The 17537-nt window shown below is 33.6% G+C and overlaps 1 protein-coding gene across 2 annotated transcripts in view; it reads left to right on the top strand.

Annotated features, from left to right (window-relative positions):
• Positions 1-6593: 6593 nt before the first annotated feature.
• The window catches only part of LOC145671355 (uncharacterized), a 35137-nt gene continuing 24193 nt past the window's right edge, over positions 6594-17537 (top strand). Inside the window, exons 1-2 of one of the 2 annotated variants that reach the window (XM_081740412.1) lie at positions 6594-7321; positions 10730-11273. In XM_081740412.1, the coding sequence (XP_081596538.1) occupies positions 10762-11273 (512 nt within the window). In that variant the 5' untranslated portion in view covers positions 6594-7321; positions 10730-10761. Of the gene's footprint in view, positions 7322-8864; positions 9723-10729; positions 11274-17537 lie in introns of those variants that run through there. The other variant, XM_081740413.1, reaches the window with a different exon arrangement.

Here is a 17537-nt window from a genome sequence, read left to right as displayed (position 1 = left end):
GAAGCATCTGGTACGATTACAATGGTGTTTGTCGGCTATCTATTGTCTATAATACCTCACACGAAGGTTACATTTACCAATATGACTACTTTTTTCATGCATTGTTTTCTGCCTTTCTCCTTTAGTTAGGTCACCTTAGAACATCCCATTCTTTTATTATAGGTGCCTCCTTTCTTTAGAATTAGTTTCTTGAATACCAAGACCAACTGCGATCAAGATTAACGAAAAAGACTTGTGTGGACATGTTCTGAAGTTCCTTTAGGTATTTTCAGCATTTGAAGGAGGAATAACCAAGGAAGAAACAAGTTTCTTAAAGAATTGGGAAAAAACAGTAAATAATCAACATAAATTGTATAAATTAATATAAAATTGTATTAAAATATATGATAAAATAGATCAGAGGAAATTTACGCCCACTTTCGTGAGAAATTTGCACTGTTGATTAATTCTTGTGAGACTGAAGGAAATTTGTACCAGTTTTGGTGAGAATTTTGCACTGTTGACCAATTGTTGTGAGAATGAAGGAAATTTGTACCATTTTTGGTGAGAATTTTGCACTTTTCTCCAATTCTCGTGAAAATAAGGGAAATTTGTATCAATTTTCGTAAGAAATAAGGCGAAATTATATCAATTTTGGTGAGAAATCTGCACTGTTGATCAATTTTGGTGAAAAAAGGGCTCTATTCTACTGGATTTTGTCCGGGAATTTATGTACAATCAGAAAGAAAATTGCATTCTATTACTATATTATGATTTCAAAGTTGAATTAATTTTTATATCACAGCATATTATTACTGTTGTCCACAGAGGATTCTTTAAAATGTATATTCTGAACGGTACTATGTTACTTTATTAACACTTTATTATATTTAGAGAGTACGCATAAATGTATATTTATTTACAATATGTTGTATCAATTAAATATGTGTGAAAAAATTATATAGTAAGACCTAATACTTTCAAACCACTAAACAGTTTAAATTTATATGTAAGTGGATTTGCTCAACTCAACTCTATTACTGATATTATAAACACATTAAATTTATAAATGTTATAAACCAATTATATTGGGCAAATGTTAGAAGATACATGTCTCACCAATTTATCAACATCTGCACATACAAATTAATGTTAACAAAATTTTCAAGATACATACTTATCTTTATATTTTAGCACGTAACATTTTCTACACGACCTTTCATTCTACCTATTTCTCGAAATTCCATACGTTAATTCACATGTAAAGAAGTCCTAGTACCTCTTCAGAAATTCGGGTCAGAGAGAGGAGACATACCGACGTCTATTACAAATGGTGCTTCAGGATTTATTAAGAGTACTTCATCTCTATTTCTACATAATTCTACATTAGTTTACAAAATGTTTTTTTCATCATTTGTAAATTAGTACTTTGCTAATTTTGGCTGTTCTTTAGCATTGGAGGCCAGATTTTGCACCTACTTTTTTGCGATATTCTATTCCGATGTAGTTCTCTTATGGTTTCATACGTTAAACTACGTTACCAACATATGTGTTGGTGGATTTTGCCGGACGTTCAGTAGATGTGGTGGTGCTTTAATGTTTGTGAGAAAAATATTAAAGTATAAAGTAAAAACCAACAGCATGTATCTAAATGAGGAACAGACATTTGAGCATGCGGTAATAGAAATCGAAAAATCAGGACATAGGTACATAATAATAGTCATGTATAGAACACCTGACAGCTCCTTTCCCCGTTTTATTGAAAAATTAGAACAACTGCTAACTCTAGTTAAGAAAGAAAGTAAACCAATCGTATTATGTGGCGACCTAAACATTGATTTCCTGACACCATCAAACCACCTAACATTATTATCAAACACTTTGCAATCCTTCGGCCTACAACACAGTATAAACACTCCAACCCGCATTACAGAAAACTCAGAATCTTGTATAGATCAAATTATAATAGATAATGAAACTACATCCTTTAAAGCATATAATCTTAACACATCACTCTCCGACCATAATGCAGTTCAAATAAACATAACACTTCAACCCCAAGATCGGAAAATTGATAGGAAAGAATGTAAGTGGGCAAGAAACTTTCATGAAACGAACGTTAAGTACTTTCAATATCTTCTTAGCAAGGAAGACTGGACGGACACATTACTAGAAAATGAAGTAAACAATAAATACAGACAGTTCATTAATACCGTTAGGCACTATTTCGAAATAGCCTTTCCACTTAAGAAGATAAAGATATATTCTCAAAAAACTAGATGCAACTGGATAACACGAGGCATAATTAATTCCTGCATGAGAAAGAAACAACTACACACAATTGTGAAAAGGACGAATAATAGGAAACTAAAATAATATTTTAATAAATATAGAAGTATTCTTAAAGGAGTAATAAAAGAAGCAAAGAAAATGCATACGTCAAATAGGATATCTAAATCTGATAACAAGAACAAAACACTATGGTAGGTAGTAAATGAACAATCAACCGCATCAAAACCGCAAAAAATAGGAACTAAAAATAATACACCATGGTCAAGAAATAACCAATAAACACCATATTGCAAACCTACTTAATGATTTTTTTGCCAACGTTGCAAAAACATACTCAAATTCTGAGTCTGAAAAGACAAACAACATAAAATTATCTAGTAATTCTGTATCTATATACTTAATACCTACCACAGAGTTAGAAATAAGATCGATTATTAAAAAAATGAAGACGAAAAGATCTTCTGGGCCCGATGACATTCCTTATTATTTGCTTAAAATGTGTGCCGAATATTTTCTTATACCGTTGACTGATATATGCAATTCCTCCCTTGAAACGGGAACATTTCCAGAAGATCTTAAACTTGCAAAAATAAGACCTATACAGAAAAAAGGATCAACTACTGACCCAGGAAATTATCGTCCTATCTCTTTTCTCCAAAATTTTAGAAAATGTTATGTATAACAGGTTGGTGCCCTTTTTGGAAAAGAATAATATCTTCACGAAGAGCCAATTCGGGTTTAGGAAGTGCAAATCAATTAACAATACTGTAGTTGCTTTTCTAAGTGATATATATAAAGCGAGAGAAAGAAGAAATAAAATATACGGAATTTTTCTGGATCTCACAAAAGCCTTTGACCTTGTTAATCACAAAATTTTATTGAATAAATTGCATAGTTATGACATTAGAGGTCATGCTAATTTATGGTTCCAATCCTATTTGACTAACCGCATGCAATATGTAGAAATAGGTGCAACCAAGTCAGAGGTAAGACACATTAGGCACGGAGTTCCACAAGGATCAATATTAGGTCCTATACTTTTCCTTATATACATTAACGATCTTCCCGATTACATAGTTCCAAAAAAAAGCGTACTTTTTGCGGATGATACAAACATTTTAGTTGAAATTCCAAATAACATTTGCTCCGAGGAATTCATATTTAAGAACACGACAGATAAAATTGCAGAATGGATAAAAGCAAACCAACTTAACTTAAATACAGCGAAAACAACTATAATGAGTTTCAATGAAGGAAAACTGAACTCTCTAAATATACATCAAATACGTATAGACGGGGAACTCATGCAGATATCTGACACTTGTAAATTTTTAGGGTTAAAATTAGACTCTAAGTTAACATGGGATGATCACGTGAATGATTTGTTGAGAAAACTAAGCGCGAAAATATATCTTATACGTAAAGTTAGTAAGATTCTAACTACAGAAACCTTGAAACAATTTATTTCGGATTGATCCAGTCAATTCTATCGTATGGAATCATTTTGTATGGTAATACCTGTTATGCGAAGAAAGTATTTACAATGCAGAATAAAATGTTACGAATAATGTTATCAGTTCCGTTTCATACACCAAGTAGACCACTGTTTCAGAAACTTAAAATATTACCATTGCCGTGTATATACATTCTCGAAACAACATCATTCATACATATGAATAAAAGAAACTTTCAACTCAATTCGGACCTACACCAATACAACACAAGAACAACCAATCATATTCATATACAAAATTTCCGTCTAACAAGAACTCAAAATTCGTTACACCACATAGGAATAAAACTTCATGATAAATTACCAGATCGTATCAAACGAATGCCAAGCTTGCAGTTTAAAAGACACCTCAAGTTGCTGTTACTTAAACATCTTTTCTATGGTTTAGATGAATATCTTCAGTGTGATCTTTCTTTGTAATATAAACAGTGGCGTATTTAGGGGGGTGGCTTCCGGGCTTAAGTCCCCCCCGAAATCTTACTTAGTATAGTAAAGTAAATGAAATATCTTGCAGAATTTTCACATTTCCAGGCAAAGCCCCCCCGAAAGTTAGCAAAGCCCCTCCCGAAACAAAATCGTAAATACGCCACTGAATATAAATATTACGATTTATTTGAATTTTGAAATATATAAAATAAGGTACAATTTATATTTTCTCTAAAAATACACTTTTAGTTTTATTGTTAATTATACATTTTTTATTATTATTATATATATTGTATTATTATATATTATTTTTTAAATAACTGTATTATTAATTGTAGCGTTTCTCTTCTAATTATTATTATTATTAATTGTAATAGTAACTGTATCTCTTGACGAAGCCATGAACGCTAAGTTCTTACGGCGGAAAATGAAATAAATAAATAAAAATTAAATTCAGACAGCATTGCAGAGCGAGCGTTAGCGAATGAAGGCGAATTAGAGCAACGCATGGCACGTTATTTTCTATCTTCGTTACCAACAATTCACTCTCTTTTCTCACATAAATCACTTTCACTTACCTTTCCGTTTTGTATAAATCCCCTACTGCCCTAAAAATATTGTGTTCGATACTTTCTTTACTTGATCATCACTATCAACTCATTTCCTCCGTAAATCATCCTACTTTTGGTAGTTTTGGCCCTCCAATATTAAACAATTACCTTACTTTTTAGTGCAAATGGAAATGGAACTTAAAAAAAAACTACTTATTATTAGTTATATAAAGTACCGTCAATAATTTTAAATTTTTTAACCTCGAAATTCTTTAAAACCTAGAATTAAATCATAATATATTAAAATAAAGTAATTAGTCGTATGCTTCTTATAATTTGGAAGATAAAGTAGAGAAATGGAAATAAATCCCTTCCCGGGAATTTATAGGCCGGGCAAAAAACGCGGGAATATTCGCATTTTTAAAATTCCTTCCCACCGGGAATATTCCCAGTGCCCATCACTAATTGTGAACTCTATTTATAGGAGTAATTGTGGGTAACTAAAAAAATTAATATATATTTTTTTATGTGATTTATAACAAGTAGACATGAATGATGACTAGTTTTGATGACGAGTCGAGTGGACTAATGGTGAAATAAAAGTCATACCTGAGTATTTATTTGACACGCTCTGAAAATTGATTTAATGTGTTTCAAAAATGGCCAAGTATTTTTAAAAGCTCCAAGATTTCTTGTATCTCAGGATGCCTGAGTTTCCTTATTTAAAAGAAAGGTAGTTCTGTCTTCGAATTATAAGGTAAGCCAAATAACTTAATTGAATTTTTGTATTTTTGATTGGCATTTGCTTCCTATAATAAATTAAGTAAAACCGTTTCTTACAATTATTGTATTTGCATTATGCTCAGGTTTTGTCCAAGTAAGATTTAATTTTAATGGGACTATGTTTAGTACATTGGGTCGAGAAGCACGTAGAAAACACAAAATTTACAGCAGAAATGAACGATGGAAGCACTTAGACGTAACATAAGGTATCCAAATCTATCCTAATCTAACATACACTAACGTAAGCTAACCTGAGGTAAAATAAACTTACCTAATATTAGTAGAAATAAGTCAAATTATATCATTTATTGGAAAATTATGCGGGACACCTACACTAATGGAACGAAACCTGACCTAACCAAACTAACCTACACTAAGCGAATGTAACAGAAATTACCAATACTGTAACATTTTTTAAAGAAAAGAACTGAACCCCTTTAGCTAAACATAGAGGGCCTCATGCAGAGTCGTTGTGAGGAGTCGTTAGTGCTATACTAAAGACTTCGACTAACATGTTTCCTACAGTAGTCAGGCTTTTAGTATGACTCTAATCATACGTCAAAAGGAATCTGCATAAGGCGGAGACCTTTTAATCCAGTAAATGTGAGGGGAATTATGTTCAGTCAAGGGGGATTATGATATGTCCGGGGATATTATCACATGGTGGGATTGTGTCCGGAGGGGGGTTCATAGATTCATGCTGATACGACAATGTCCAAGAGATAATACAAGAATATTTGATCATTTTACAACGCACACTTTTTTGCAGTTATTCAATGTGCTACATAATTTTATGTTATTGTTAGTAGTAGCCATATTTGTTACTACAATTATTACGTGTGTACGATTTTACGACTTTCTCTTTCTAATATAATTTGAAAGACGATAACCGATAGCTTTGTTTTCGCTGTCAGACGATTATTGGCAACATTGTGTGTGAATGAAGAGGAAGACGATCTGCTGAATTTGATAGTGGGTTGACTTTCAGATAGAGTTCGACAGCGGCTGAGCTAGTGAATACATCGTAGCTAGTAGTGCTCCAAGAGGAAGGAGTTAAGTGGGCCCAGTGATACACCTACACTACACTTACACTTTCTGTTACATTTACACGTACATACATTCCCTTCTTTTTATACTTTTTCTATTTTCATTTTCCACTTCCCACTTTCCTCTACTTTTTTGCCCTGTTCACCTTGGCTTTTCGCCCTCTTTCCCTGTCAGAACTCCTTTCCCGACTTTGACTTTTTCCTGATTTTGACTTTATTCCCGACTTGTGTCCATTCTTCCCGATTGTGTCCTGTATATTATTCTATTTTGTTTTTCAATCATCAATCCTCTGTTTGAGGTACACATTTGACCAATTAGCAATAGTAGCACATTTGACTAGAAAGCTGGTGCACCTACCTATTTGACTGATAATAGTCTTATGAAGAGAAGACTTTCAGATATATGAATACCCACGCATATGAAACATTAATACACGGGCAATTAAGTATTAATTTCTTAGTTGCTACTTGTGAAGTATACATAAATAATTATACATTTGTTGCCTACAGGATAGATTAGTAATAGCCGGTGGCAATATTCTCGGTGGGAAGGAAATTTAAAACGGAAGTATATCTGGTCTTTCCGTTGCCCTATAAATTCCGCTGGAAGGAAATTCTTACCATTTTTTTTTATTATGCAAATTATAAGAACCATATGGCTAATTACATTATTTTCATTTATTAACGGTGCTGTTTTACTTTTCGCGCACCATATATTGGAAGATTTAAAGGTAAAATTAAATATTTTGCATAAAAAGACTTTAATATCAAAATTCTGCAAGCGATAGAATTACGTAGGTGTTTTACAATCGTAGGTTTTTTAGTATAAAATCATTACAAGTGCCCTACGGCCAATGTGACTGCGCTTGAAATACCGCTGTATTAATAACTTTTCCACCATTGGTGTATTTCTGCATAGTGTACGGAAGTTGTATTGTATGTTTACAAGTGGAGCGCTACTCGTTTGAAACCATGACACGTGTTATTGAAACTCGTGTCGTTGCCAAAACCCACTAGTTTTGGCACTTACACGTATACTTACATTTGCTGACGGACTTGATGCCTCCGGACACACCCTGTCGCTACCTTTCGGGGCCAACAGCTCCACCCTGGTCTGATTCGGTTAGACATTATTCATGCTTTTTACTGTCCACCTAGCATAAGTTTTTTTTTTTGTTTATTGCACTGTAGGTTTTACTCATACTTCCAGTTGCATACTAGTTTCATCTAAGCGATATGATATATTTTCATCTCGCCCAACGCAAATGATTTAGGAGACAATAAGAAGCAAGTTAATGAAAGACTTTTAATTTTTCAAAAATTATTTCTAGCAGTGCGCCAAAAGTAAACCTGCACATTACTATCATTTATTTCTTGGTTTCAAATAAATTGAGGATAAAAAAATGAAATTCATTGACTACATTTTATAATACTAGTTAACAATGTGATTTTTTTATTTCCATTTGCACTAGAAATATCAAAGTACTAATTTATAAATGGTCAAAATATACCAGTTTGTAAAGTAATTAGAAGTTCTTTAGAAATAAATGTGTACAATCAACACACCCGAAACCGTTGTTTGCAAGCCTAACAGATGTCAGTCTGTGTGCTGTCTCTAACTCGAATTTCATCTCTGTAGAAGAATCAGTAATTTAATAAAGGAATCTCTGTAGTGGTAAATAGATATACTTTCAAAATGTAATATTTATACCCATATATCTAAGTTTAAGTTCTTCTCTGTATGTTTCATTAGTTCGGGTGTTTTTGGATGTGTGTTTATTAGAGTTTGTTTCTTTTCATTTACGCGTGTATCCGTGTACCTACAAAGCGTTGTTAGCGAATTTTTATGTCAGCGTATATAGCGCTCGAAAGAGCTCATTTTCTTAAATTAGAGATTTAAGAAAAGATTACGTACGGTTTCGCTAAACACCTCTTCTAAATTTAGGGGTAGGATATCTTCAGATATATTTTCTCGCCAGTTTTTCCGCAAGACACAACACACGTCGCTATCGGGTATGAACACACACAGAGTAGTAAGGAGCATTTGCACATTATGTAGTAAATGAATTACGGTGTGGGGGGCGCGGTGGCTCGTGGTAGAGCATTCAACTCCGGTGCTTGTGGTCCTTTTTTCGATCCCAGCTCGCGCCGTGTAGACTTTGTTTTGGACAATCACCGTGCTCGTGTGTTTTCTCGGGGATTTCCCGTTTTCTCCCACTTTCTTCTTTCCACCATTCCATACATCTAATTATCACCGTCTCCTTTAGCCTAACCGGCATTTCCGTGGGACGTTAAACTTATAGTTTCATTTCATTTTCATTTTGAATTACGATGTATTAAATCAATAGTATAATTTAAGATTGTTAACTGCGTACAAGTATATAGAAAAACAAAATAAATTTCGATCTGAAACACGTGTTTATTCACCACTCCTTGTAAGTGCGGCCACTTCGTGTATAGCCATGATTAGCACCTCCATTGCTGTTATGCCGTTGGATTAATTAACTATAGCATCGATGAGTTGAGAAAATTTTTCACAGAGAGTGAAAGAAATACTGCAAAAGTATTTGTATCTTTAGTACATCTACCGTGTAGAAAAAAATCCTACCGTGGAATTTCGTAGCTCCGGGAGGAGGGTTTCACTGTCGCAAGTAGGAAACTCCTTTTACAATTTACGAGGAGTTTATTCTGACTAAAACTAATATTCATAAAAGAGAAGGAAAATTATTTTCTATTGTTAATTTGTAATGTAGAAAATATGACAGGTTTCTCCACCCAGATGAGAAAGATAATCGTTTTAATCGCGAAAATCCTATTTATATGAGAAGACATTTATTTTAATAAAATGAATTTATTTCAGAAATTTGGTTAAGTAGAAATGCAACGTAGATCTCTCGCGTTTTTATTTCATTTTAATTTTCAAAACAGATGTAGTTTTTATTAACATATATGCCGATAAATCTTTTCGATGTTCAGCCTTGGTGATATTGATTTTAATGTTTTAATTATCGAAGAAAATGATCATTACATCTCACACAAATATATCATGAGAGCGAATATCTTCTTCTAAAGTGTTTCTGTACAGTAAATTATGCCATATACTTACGGACGTACTAGACTTATTTCTTTAAGGTAGGAATATAGTGAAGTATACAAAAATTAAGTAGCAGTTGTCTTCTTCACATCCTTATATAAGAACTTTCTGGATGCATTTTGGGCTGCCTATGTGCCTTCTGTACGGAAAGCCTGTTCATTTCTGATAAGAAACCATGTTGTTTGATTTAATATTTTCCAGTAGGACCATCTCCCATATGGTCCTTCGAAAGTAAAATGGATTCTAAACACCAATACATCTAATCAAACAAAAAATACTATTTTTTAGTAGAAAACAGACAAAAATGTATCCAGTAATGATTGAGCAGCGGCGAAGCGAAATAACGAAAAATGCGAGAACAGAAAATTTAAACTTGCTACAACGACGACAAAATAAATTTAACTACAAATTGCTACACTACGTACATTTGAGTAAAGACGAAAGGCTTTAGAAAATAAGTAGATCTGTCTTTAGAATATTATAGTATGTCTTGTAAATATTATCTACTTTTAAGTGGATAAATTTTATAAGATGACTTTTCAAATTTTATTTAAGTAACAGAAGCCAGCAATGTAGGAAAGGAATCTTAGGTTTTGCGTTTTTTCTCATCATAGAACACTGATCGTACTTTGATAATTCGTAACTTCATTTGAAATGGAGAGAGGAAAAGAACAAGAATCGTACTTCTGTAAGATATGTATGGTAAATATTGAATAATAAACATAAAATATAATATATCCCGATAATATAATTGTGTGTAAAGTTTAGAAACAATAAATTAGGTTTTGGTTTAGCGTGAAAGAAAAGAAAGTCAATAATCAAATATTGATTAGTTTTTTGGTATTTAGATACCGATATTTTGCTATGAGTAGTAGGAATATCTCAGGAAATACTGATTTCACTACCTCTTGCGTCCCTAGTCTGATGCTAAAAGCATTTGAACCTCTAAGTGAGATTCAATTGAAGTGGCATTTACTGTTGTTTTCAGCATGTTTGCTCGTATATATATATATATATAAACTAATATTTTTCTTATTGCTTTCAGATTTATTGTCTTTCTTGAACATGAAGTGCTGAATGTTCTACATCTCCAACGTGAACAGTTTGTATGTGAGAGAAATTATTTTCCTTTATTTCAATGCTTGTAACAAAATTGAAATGAAAAAAGAAAATGTACCTTTTATAGTTGAAATGAAAAGAGAAAATGAATCATTTGAAGAATGTAATTACACAGTCTGTACTAGTAACATTAATGATCATAAAGATCCTCTTACAATATGTGTGGAATATAAGGATGGAAAGAGTGTAACGCAAAGAGAAAATATTTGTCCAGAAAATAATGATGAAGCAATATCCGATTGGAAATTAACTTCGAAAGCAATATGTTTGGTTACTCGTTTATCAGCAGGTGATGAACTTGTAAATGGCAATCGTTCTCACGGTAAAATCAAGTCAAAATCTTCCGGTTTTACACATAACGCGGAAGAATCATGCAGTGTCATGTCTTCCACTCTTGGAGATAAGAACGATAACGAAGGTGACGTTGAACAAAATGACAATCGAGAAGCAGATAATTCTCAGAACCTCAGGTACGATTAAATGCGTTTATTTAATCAGTTATGTTCTATTAATTTTTTTTTTCAACACTTCCAGTACTTCTTTATATTGTTTTTTTCATTTCATTTATTTTAACTTTGTTATCGTAATGAGAATTATTTTAACGCATGCTTAAATTCGTAAAGTGTGAGACTGTTCAGCAGTGAAATAAGTATCGTAACGATATATTCTATAAATCTCCTTACTCCAAACCTTGAGCGTTAGGATTGAATACTGTCTCGGTTATGAGTAGTGTTTAGTTTGATTCTTGTTAAAACGGATACTCGTAAGTAAAATGATCACTCAGTAATACATCAAACACGATATTACCTGCAGGCAGATCTCACGATTACTTATGAGTCTTGGAAGGTTTAAGTGCAATAGGAACTTTATTCCGTTAGCAGGAAATTCGGTAATACTTTTTTATTATAAGGAGTAATAGGTCACTGGCTTATTTATAATTTACTCGTCACAACAAATTATTTGGCATTATACAATGGCTCATACTTTTCTGTTATTTATTTTGTCTGACACTGTAGTATTAATTTGTATATAGAATACCCTAATAAATAAGAATGCCAAATACAGACCGCACAAAGATATTATCGACATTTTTTAACTTTTTAACTTTAATGAAATCTTCATTTATTGTGATAGTTGTGATAATGATGTATGGTGTATCATGATCGAACTCTACTAAAAGGACCAAAAATTCAGCTTTAGTAAATATTTTAATGTCTAGGTTATTTACCTTCACTCGTAAATGTTCATGCCTCGGATATTTATATCTTATGATAGTTACTCTCATCATATGATCGTGTATCCTCGCAAACTAAAGATATTTTCTTGCTGCTTCTCAATGACTTTTGTCAGCTTTTATCTGGTTTTTGAACATTGGCCATTTTTGAGGACACTGGTTGGCTCAAGTACAGTATCACCACTTCTACCACAGAGTGCTCTGGTTGTACCATAAATTCCGACAAGTATTGTTTGCGGTTACGAACACCATTTGCTCATGTTCCTCGAAGTTCAGACATGCGTTGCACTTCTTTATTCTATCACTATCATGCATCTCATCCGATTCCTCTCCCTCTTATCATGGGGATGTACTACCATGAGCAAAATAAATGACGCGTCTCTTTATTTTGAAGTTTTTTGAAAATATCTCCGTTTTCTTTATATGTTCGAAATCTCGGAAGGTTTCCCCAGCAGGACAGGTTAATAACAAACCCGTTTTTAATATTTGTGTTAGATATTAGCTTAAAATAAAGAAATTAGAAGCAAAAAACATTAAATCGACAGAAATCTCGAGAATTACCAACTCTGCTAAAGTGGGAAATTTTCAAGAACGCGAGGGAATTCTGCAGTTCAACACGAAGCAGCGACATCTATGTCAGTGAGAGAAGCGTGGATTAGATCTACAAACGAAAATTTTAACGAAATATTTCTAGTATGTCTTATTATATGCATTATCAGCGAACTCCAAATATATGAATCTATGCTAAGTATTAACGTATAGATAGTGCAAATAGTGGAAATTACCTATGGAAAAAGACGAATTGTTAGCCCAATCGTAATGAAAAATCGTCTTTACTGTAGAACAGATTCAGCTTACGTAAGAAAGCAAATAGCTCAGTTAGATAAAGCAGCGAGTTTGTATACCGAAGGTAGACGGTTCGAATCCCGTGAAGGACTGTTGTCATTTTTATCACTAAGGTTATTTTATTTATTTTTTATTTGGGAAAGAATCAAATTGTAACATATGTGTAAAACTCATGACGATACCAAAAAAAAAAAAAAAAAAAGAGAGAAAATATCGTCGCATTTGCATTAGTGTCTCTAATTTTTGTTTGCAAACAGATTCGTAATTATTTCCCCTGTGCTCACTGATGCATAACGAATGTTTTCCAGTAAATGTTAATTCTAATTTGGAGAATTTTATAGTTTCACAATTCCTCACTACATAGTCTTCTATCTACGTGTTTGGATATTTTGATAACAGATTTCCCTATTAAATGTTTAATTTTCTCTATAAATATTTGTCTTAAATTGAAATTGTTTTGAATTTACTACATAAGCAAAGTTGCCCGAAGGAGGAGAGCTCAAGTAACAGATATTCTACGTAAAAGCAACCTATTGTAGAATGATGATGCTTCTTACCTTCAGCACATAATCTTAACGTTAGAGTGTCAGAGAGAGAAAAATCCTGTTTTTCCTCCCCTATGACCACTCATCTTAAAGCTCTACGTATATTCGTGTCACATACTTTCGGCTCTCCAAAGACATTCATATTTATTATTATTATTATTATTATTCCTGTGACTTTTTGGCGCCCTTCCCATAGTAGTAGCCTATATTTTACATTTTATCATAGTGTTTTTAATAGTTTAAACCAGGAGCGTCATTTCAGATTTTGCTTTGGGGGGGGGCAAGACCTCTTGATATAAGTAAAATTTCGCGTTTTTCACTGATTTACTACTATTCTAATGATAAACTCTATATACATCTCAAACTCAGGGGGGGGCAAATGCCCCTCCCTGCCCTCCCTAAATGACGCCCCTGTTTTAAACCCATTTTCAAAAAGAAATCCTTACCTAGGAAAACTTCACAAAGAATATGGCCCGCTATAAACAATACCAACTCCACCCCCTGGTCTAGTGGCTAGCACGCCTGCCTTCTGTGGTACCGGGTCCAATTCCCGATGGATTACTGTTGAACGATAAAAGTGGTTCGGATTCCACTATAATTAGTATCCACATCTCCCTTGCCCATTAAGGCATAACCGTGGAACGCTAAACTCAAGCAAACAAACAAACAATACTTAATTCCCGGCACTCTTTATTCTACATGCCATCTCTCAATTTTTCGATACAGCCCCCTTAGTACTATGAAACACATATAATTGCCACTACTTTACAAGAATATAAACCAAAAACGTCAGTAGAAAGCACATTATAAAATTTACTTTTTGAGGCTCGTTTTGGTGCCCCTCTTTCTCTGGCGCCCCGGGCAGTCGCCCGGCCCTTAGTCCGCCCTTGAAAGTACGGACGCATAACTAAGGACTGCGGAGGAGAGGTTAACCTTCATGTTATGCCACTGGTTTGACGTGTTTGAAATGTTCAGTAAGTGATCGGTTAGTGAAATAATTTCGACAGTTACTGATGTTTAAAGTTTAGCTAAGACAAAGCTACCTAATCAAATACATTTGATATCGGGATGTCACAATTTGATTTTTCCTCACATAAAAAAGATAAAAACAATAGTAATAAAAACCCTTACTCGTACTGGGCTCCTAACTAACTAACAACCTAATTCTTACAGACTAGTTGCTCTGACCAACTGAGTTTCGATTTCTTACGCGAAAGAAGTCTGTTATATTAAGAGGCATGCTTTTCATTATCAAAACTGTTCGAAGTAATACGAACATGGCTTAAGAACAGAGACGGAACTGAATTACCACTCGATTGACCTTGAGGGCAAATCACCAAAGCGTAAAGACGTAAGTTCAGCATGCATTTCTCTGGAGTTGTGTTCAGTATTCCTATCTCCCAGTCATGCTTGTTCGTAGGAGTAATATGTTACAAACCTGACCTTTCGATACAGCACAATAGCAAAAGAATAAAAGGGAAGGAATTCTTGCCCTTGTGAACGTTGGATACCACCATGTGCAATAAAACTGTCGCGTCTCCTTGAAGTGATATTTTATCGAAAATAACTCGTTTTCCTTTATATAGTCTATCCGAAGTTTTTGAAGGTTTCAAAATGAGGAAATGTTACTGACAAACAAGGACGCATTCAGGGGTGGGTCCAGGGGGTCCGGACCCCCTCTGAAACCCCAACTTTTCTGTAAATTTAGCCTAATTTTGGGGATTATCTTTTAAAATTTTATTATAATTTATCCTAATATTGAAGTCGGACCCCTCCCGAAATAAATTACTGCATACGTGTCTCTGACAATTTTCAATATATTCGTTAAATAATAAAGTAAAATAAATAAATTAGGAGCAAAAAGCTTTAATAATAATAATAATAATAATAATAATAATAATAATAATAATAATAATAATAATAATAATAATAATTGAAGCGAGCTTAACGAGTTTCAACCGTACGACTCAACCAACGTTTGGGTGCCTGTTCGTTCGTCTGCTCCTCTCATAAAAGACATTTCATTTTAATGAAACTAGTAAGTGCCTTCTTTTAGCTCTGCGGAGTAACTATTGCTTGGAATATGAATCTGCAAAACATAAGAGGTAAAATTAACCAAATGGTGCAAGTTTCCACTCATATATATAAAACAATTTTGCAATATCAACTACGTGAATCTTGTCCCATAAAGAAGCCGAAACCCCTACACCGAAGAGCCCTCCGAGATTTGATCATTGTCCACACGGACTGAAATTGTCATTTGAAGCCAAGACTTTAATATGAAGCCAATAATTTCTTTAAAATAGACGGAAAATTCGGAAGTTATAAGCATTTTCATATTTTTGACTTTTCCCATAAGGGAGCCGTAGCCCCCTATACTGAAGAGCCCCCCCCCCCGGAGATTTGATCATTGTCCACTCGGACTGAATTTGTCATTTGGAACCAACACTTTAATACGAAGCAAAATATTTCTTTAAAATAGACGAAAAATTCGAAAGTTATAAACATGTTAACAATTTTGCCTTTTCTCATAAGGGGGCCGTATTAGCCTACACTGAAGAGCCCCACGAGATTTGATCATTGACCACTTAGACTGAAACTCTCATTTGAAACCAAAACTTTAATATGAAGCCAAAAATTAAACTTTTACATCAATTTAAACTGACTGGGTTCCGGTTCCCCCCACTATTGTTTAGTTTAGTTAAGTGGTAATTTGTGACAGCTTCACATTATCAAAAGAATGTTTCACTTCCCCTCCCCTCCCCCAGGAGTTCGTGCTGGATCCACCACTGGAATCAATAGACACTCTTCCTATTCTTTTTGTCACCCTTGATTGTGTAGGGGCTCCTTCGTACAAATAAAGAAGCGGTAATATTACAATCAAGGGGCGCTATATATTAGGTGTTCTTTTAGTTACCTACCCCTAACCGCACAGGGCCATCTTTCGTAGAATAAAAAATATTACGTGATATTCCAATCATGAAGGGGGAGAGGATGCTGTAAATATATTTCTTATTCATTTTGTCTGTCCTGCTTATCAAAAATTACTTTCTGTTGGAAGGGTACTGAAATGAGAGGGGCAAAATAAAAAGTCGTACCCCCTCCTACATGGTTGCTCAAATAAGTACTAAAGAAAGCATTTTAAACTAAGATATTTGAGATTTAAACTAGGAAACTAAGATATCCTTACATTATGTAAGGATGGCATATTCAGGATTATTATTATTATTATTATTATTATTATTATTATTATTATTATTATTATTATTATTATTATTATTATTATTATTATTTGAATGTTTTTGGAGCATCGAAATTTTGTGAGACGAACAACGATATGTAGAGGTTTAAGATGGGTGGTCATAGAGGAGGAAAAACAGGATTTTTCTCTGTCTGACTCTCTAACGTAAAGATTATGTGCTGAAGGTAAGAAGCATCATCATTCTACAATAGGTTGCTTTTACGTAGAATATCAATTACTTGAGTTCTCCTCCTTGGGTCTACTTACCTTATGTAGTAAATTCAAAACAATTTCAATTCAATACAAATACATTGTAAAACTTTTCCGTAATTAAACATCTAGGGAAAATTAAACATTTAATAGGGACATCTGTTATCAAAATATCCAAACACGTAGATAGAAGACTATCTAGTGAGAAATATTGTGAAACTTTATAAAATTCTCCAAATTAGAATTAACATTTACTGGGAAACATTCGTTATGCGCCAGCGAGCATATGGTGAGCAGTGAGCACAGGGGAAATAATTACGAAACTGTTTGTAAACAAAATTAGGGACGCTAGTGCAAGTGCGACAACGGCATTTTTTCTTTTTTTGGTATCGTCATGAGTTTTACACACACGTTACAATTTGATTCTTTCCCACATAAAAAAATAAATAAAATAACCGTAGTGTAGTGATAAAAATGACAACGGCATTTCCAGGGGATCGAACCCGCTACCTTCAGCATACAGACTCGTTGCTTTAACTAACTGAGCTATTTGCTTTTTACGTGAACTGAGCCTGTTCCGGTAAAGACGATATTTCATTACGATCGTCCTATTAATTCGGCCTTTTCCATAGATAATTTCCACTATTTGCTTTATCTT

The sequence above is a fragment of the Thermobia domestica genome, chromosome 15 (assembly GCF_964235325.1).
Source record: "Thermobia domestica chromosome 15, izTheDome1.hap1.1, whole genome shotgun sequence".
NCBI classification, from domain to species: Eukaryota; Metazoa; Arthropoda; class Insecta; order Zygentoma; family Lepismatidae; genus Thermobia; species Thermobia domestica.
The sequence above is the reverse complement of the archived record's forward strand: the minus strand, read 5'-3'. Positions and strand labels throughout refer to the sequence as shown.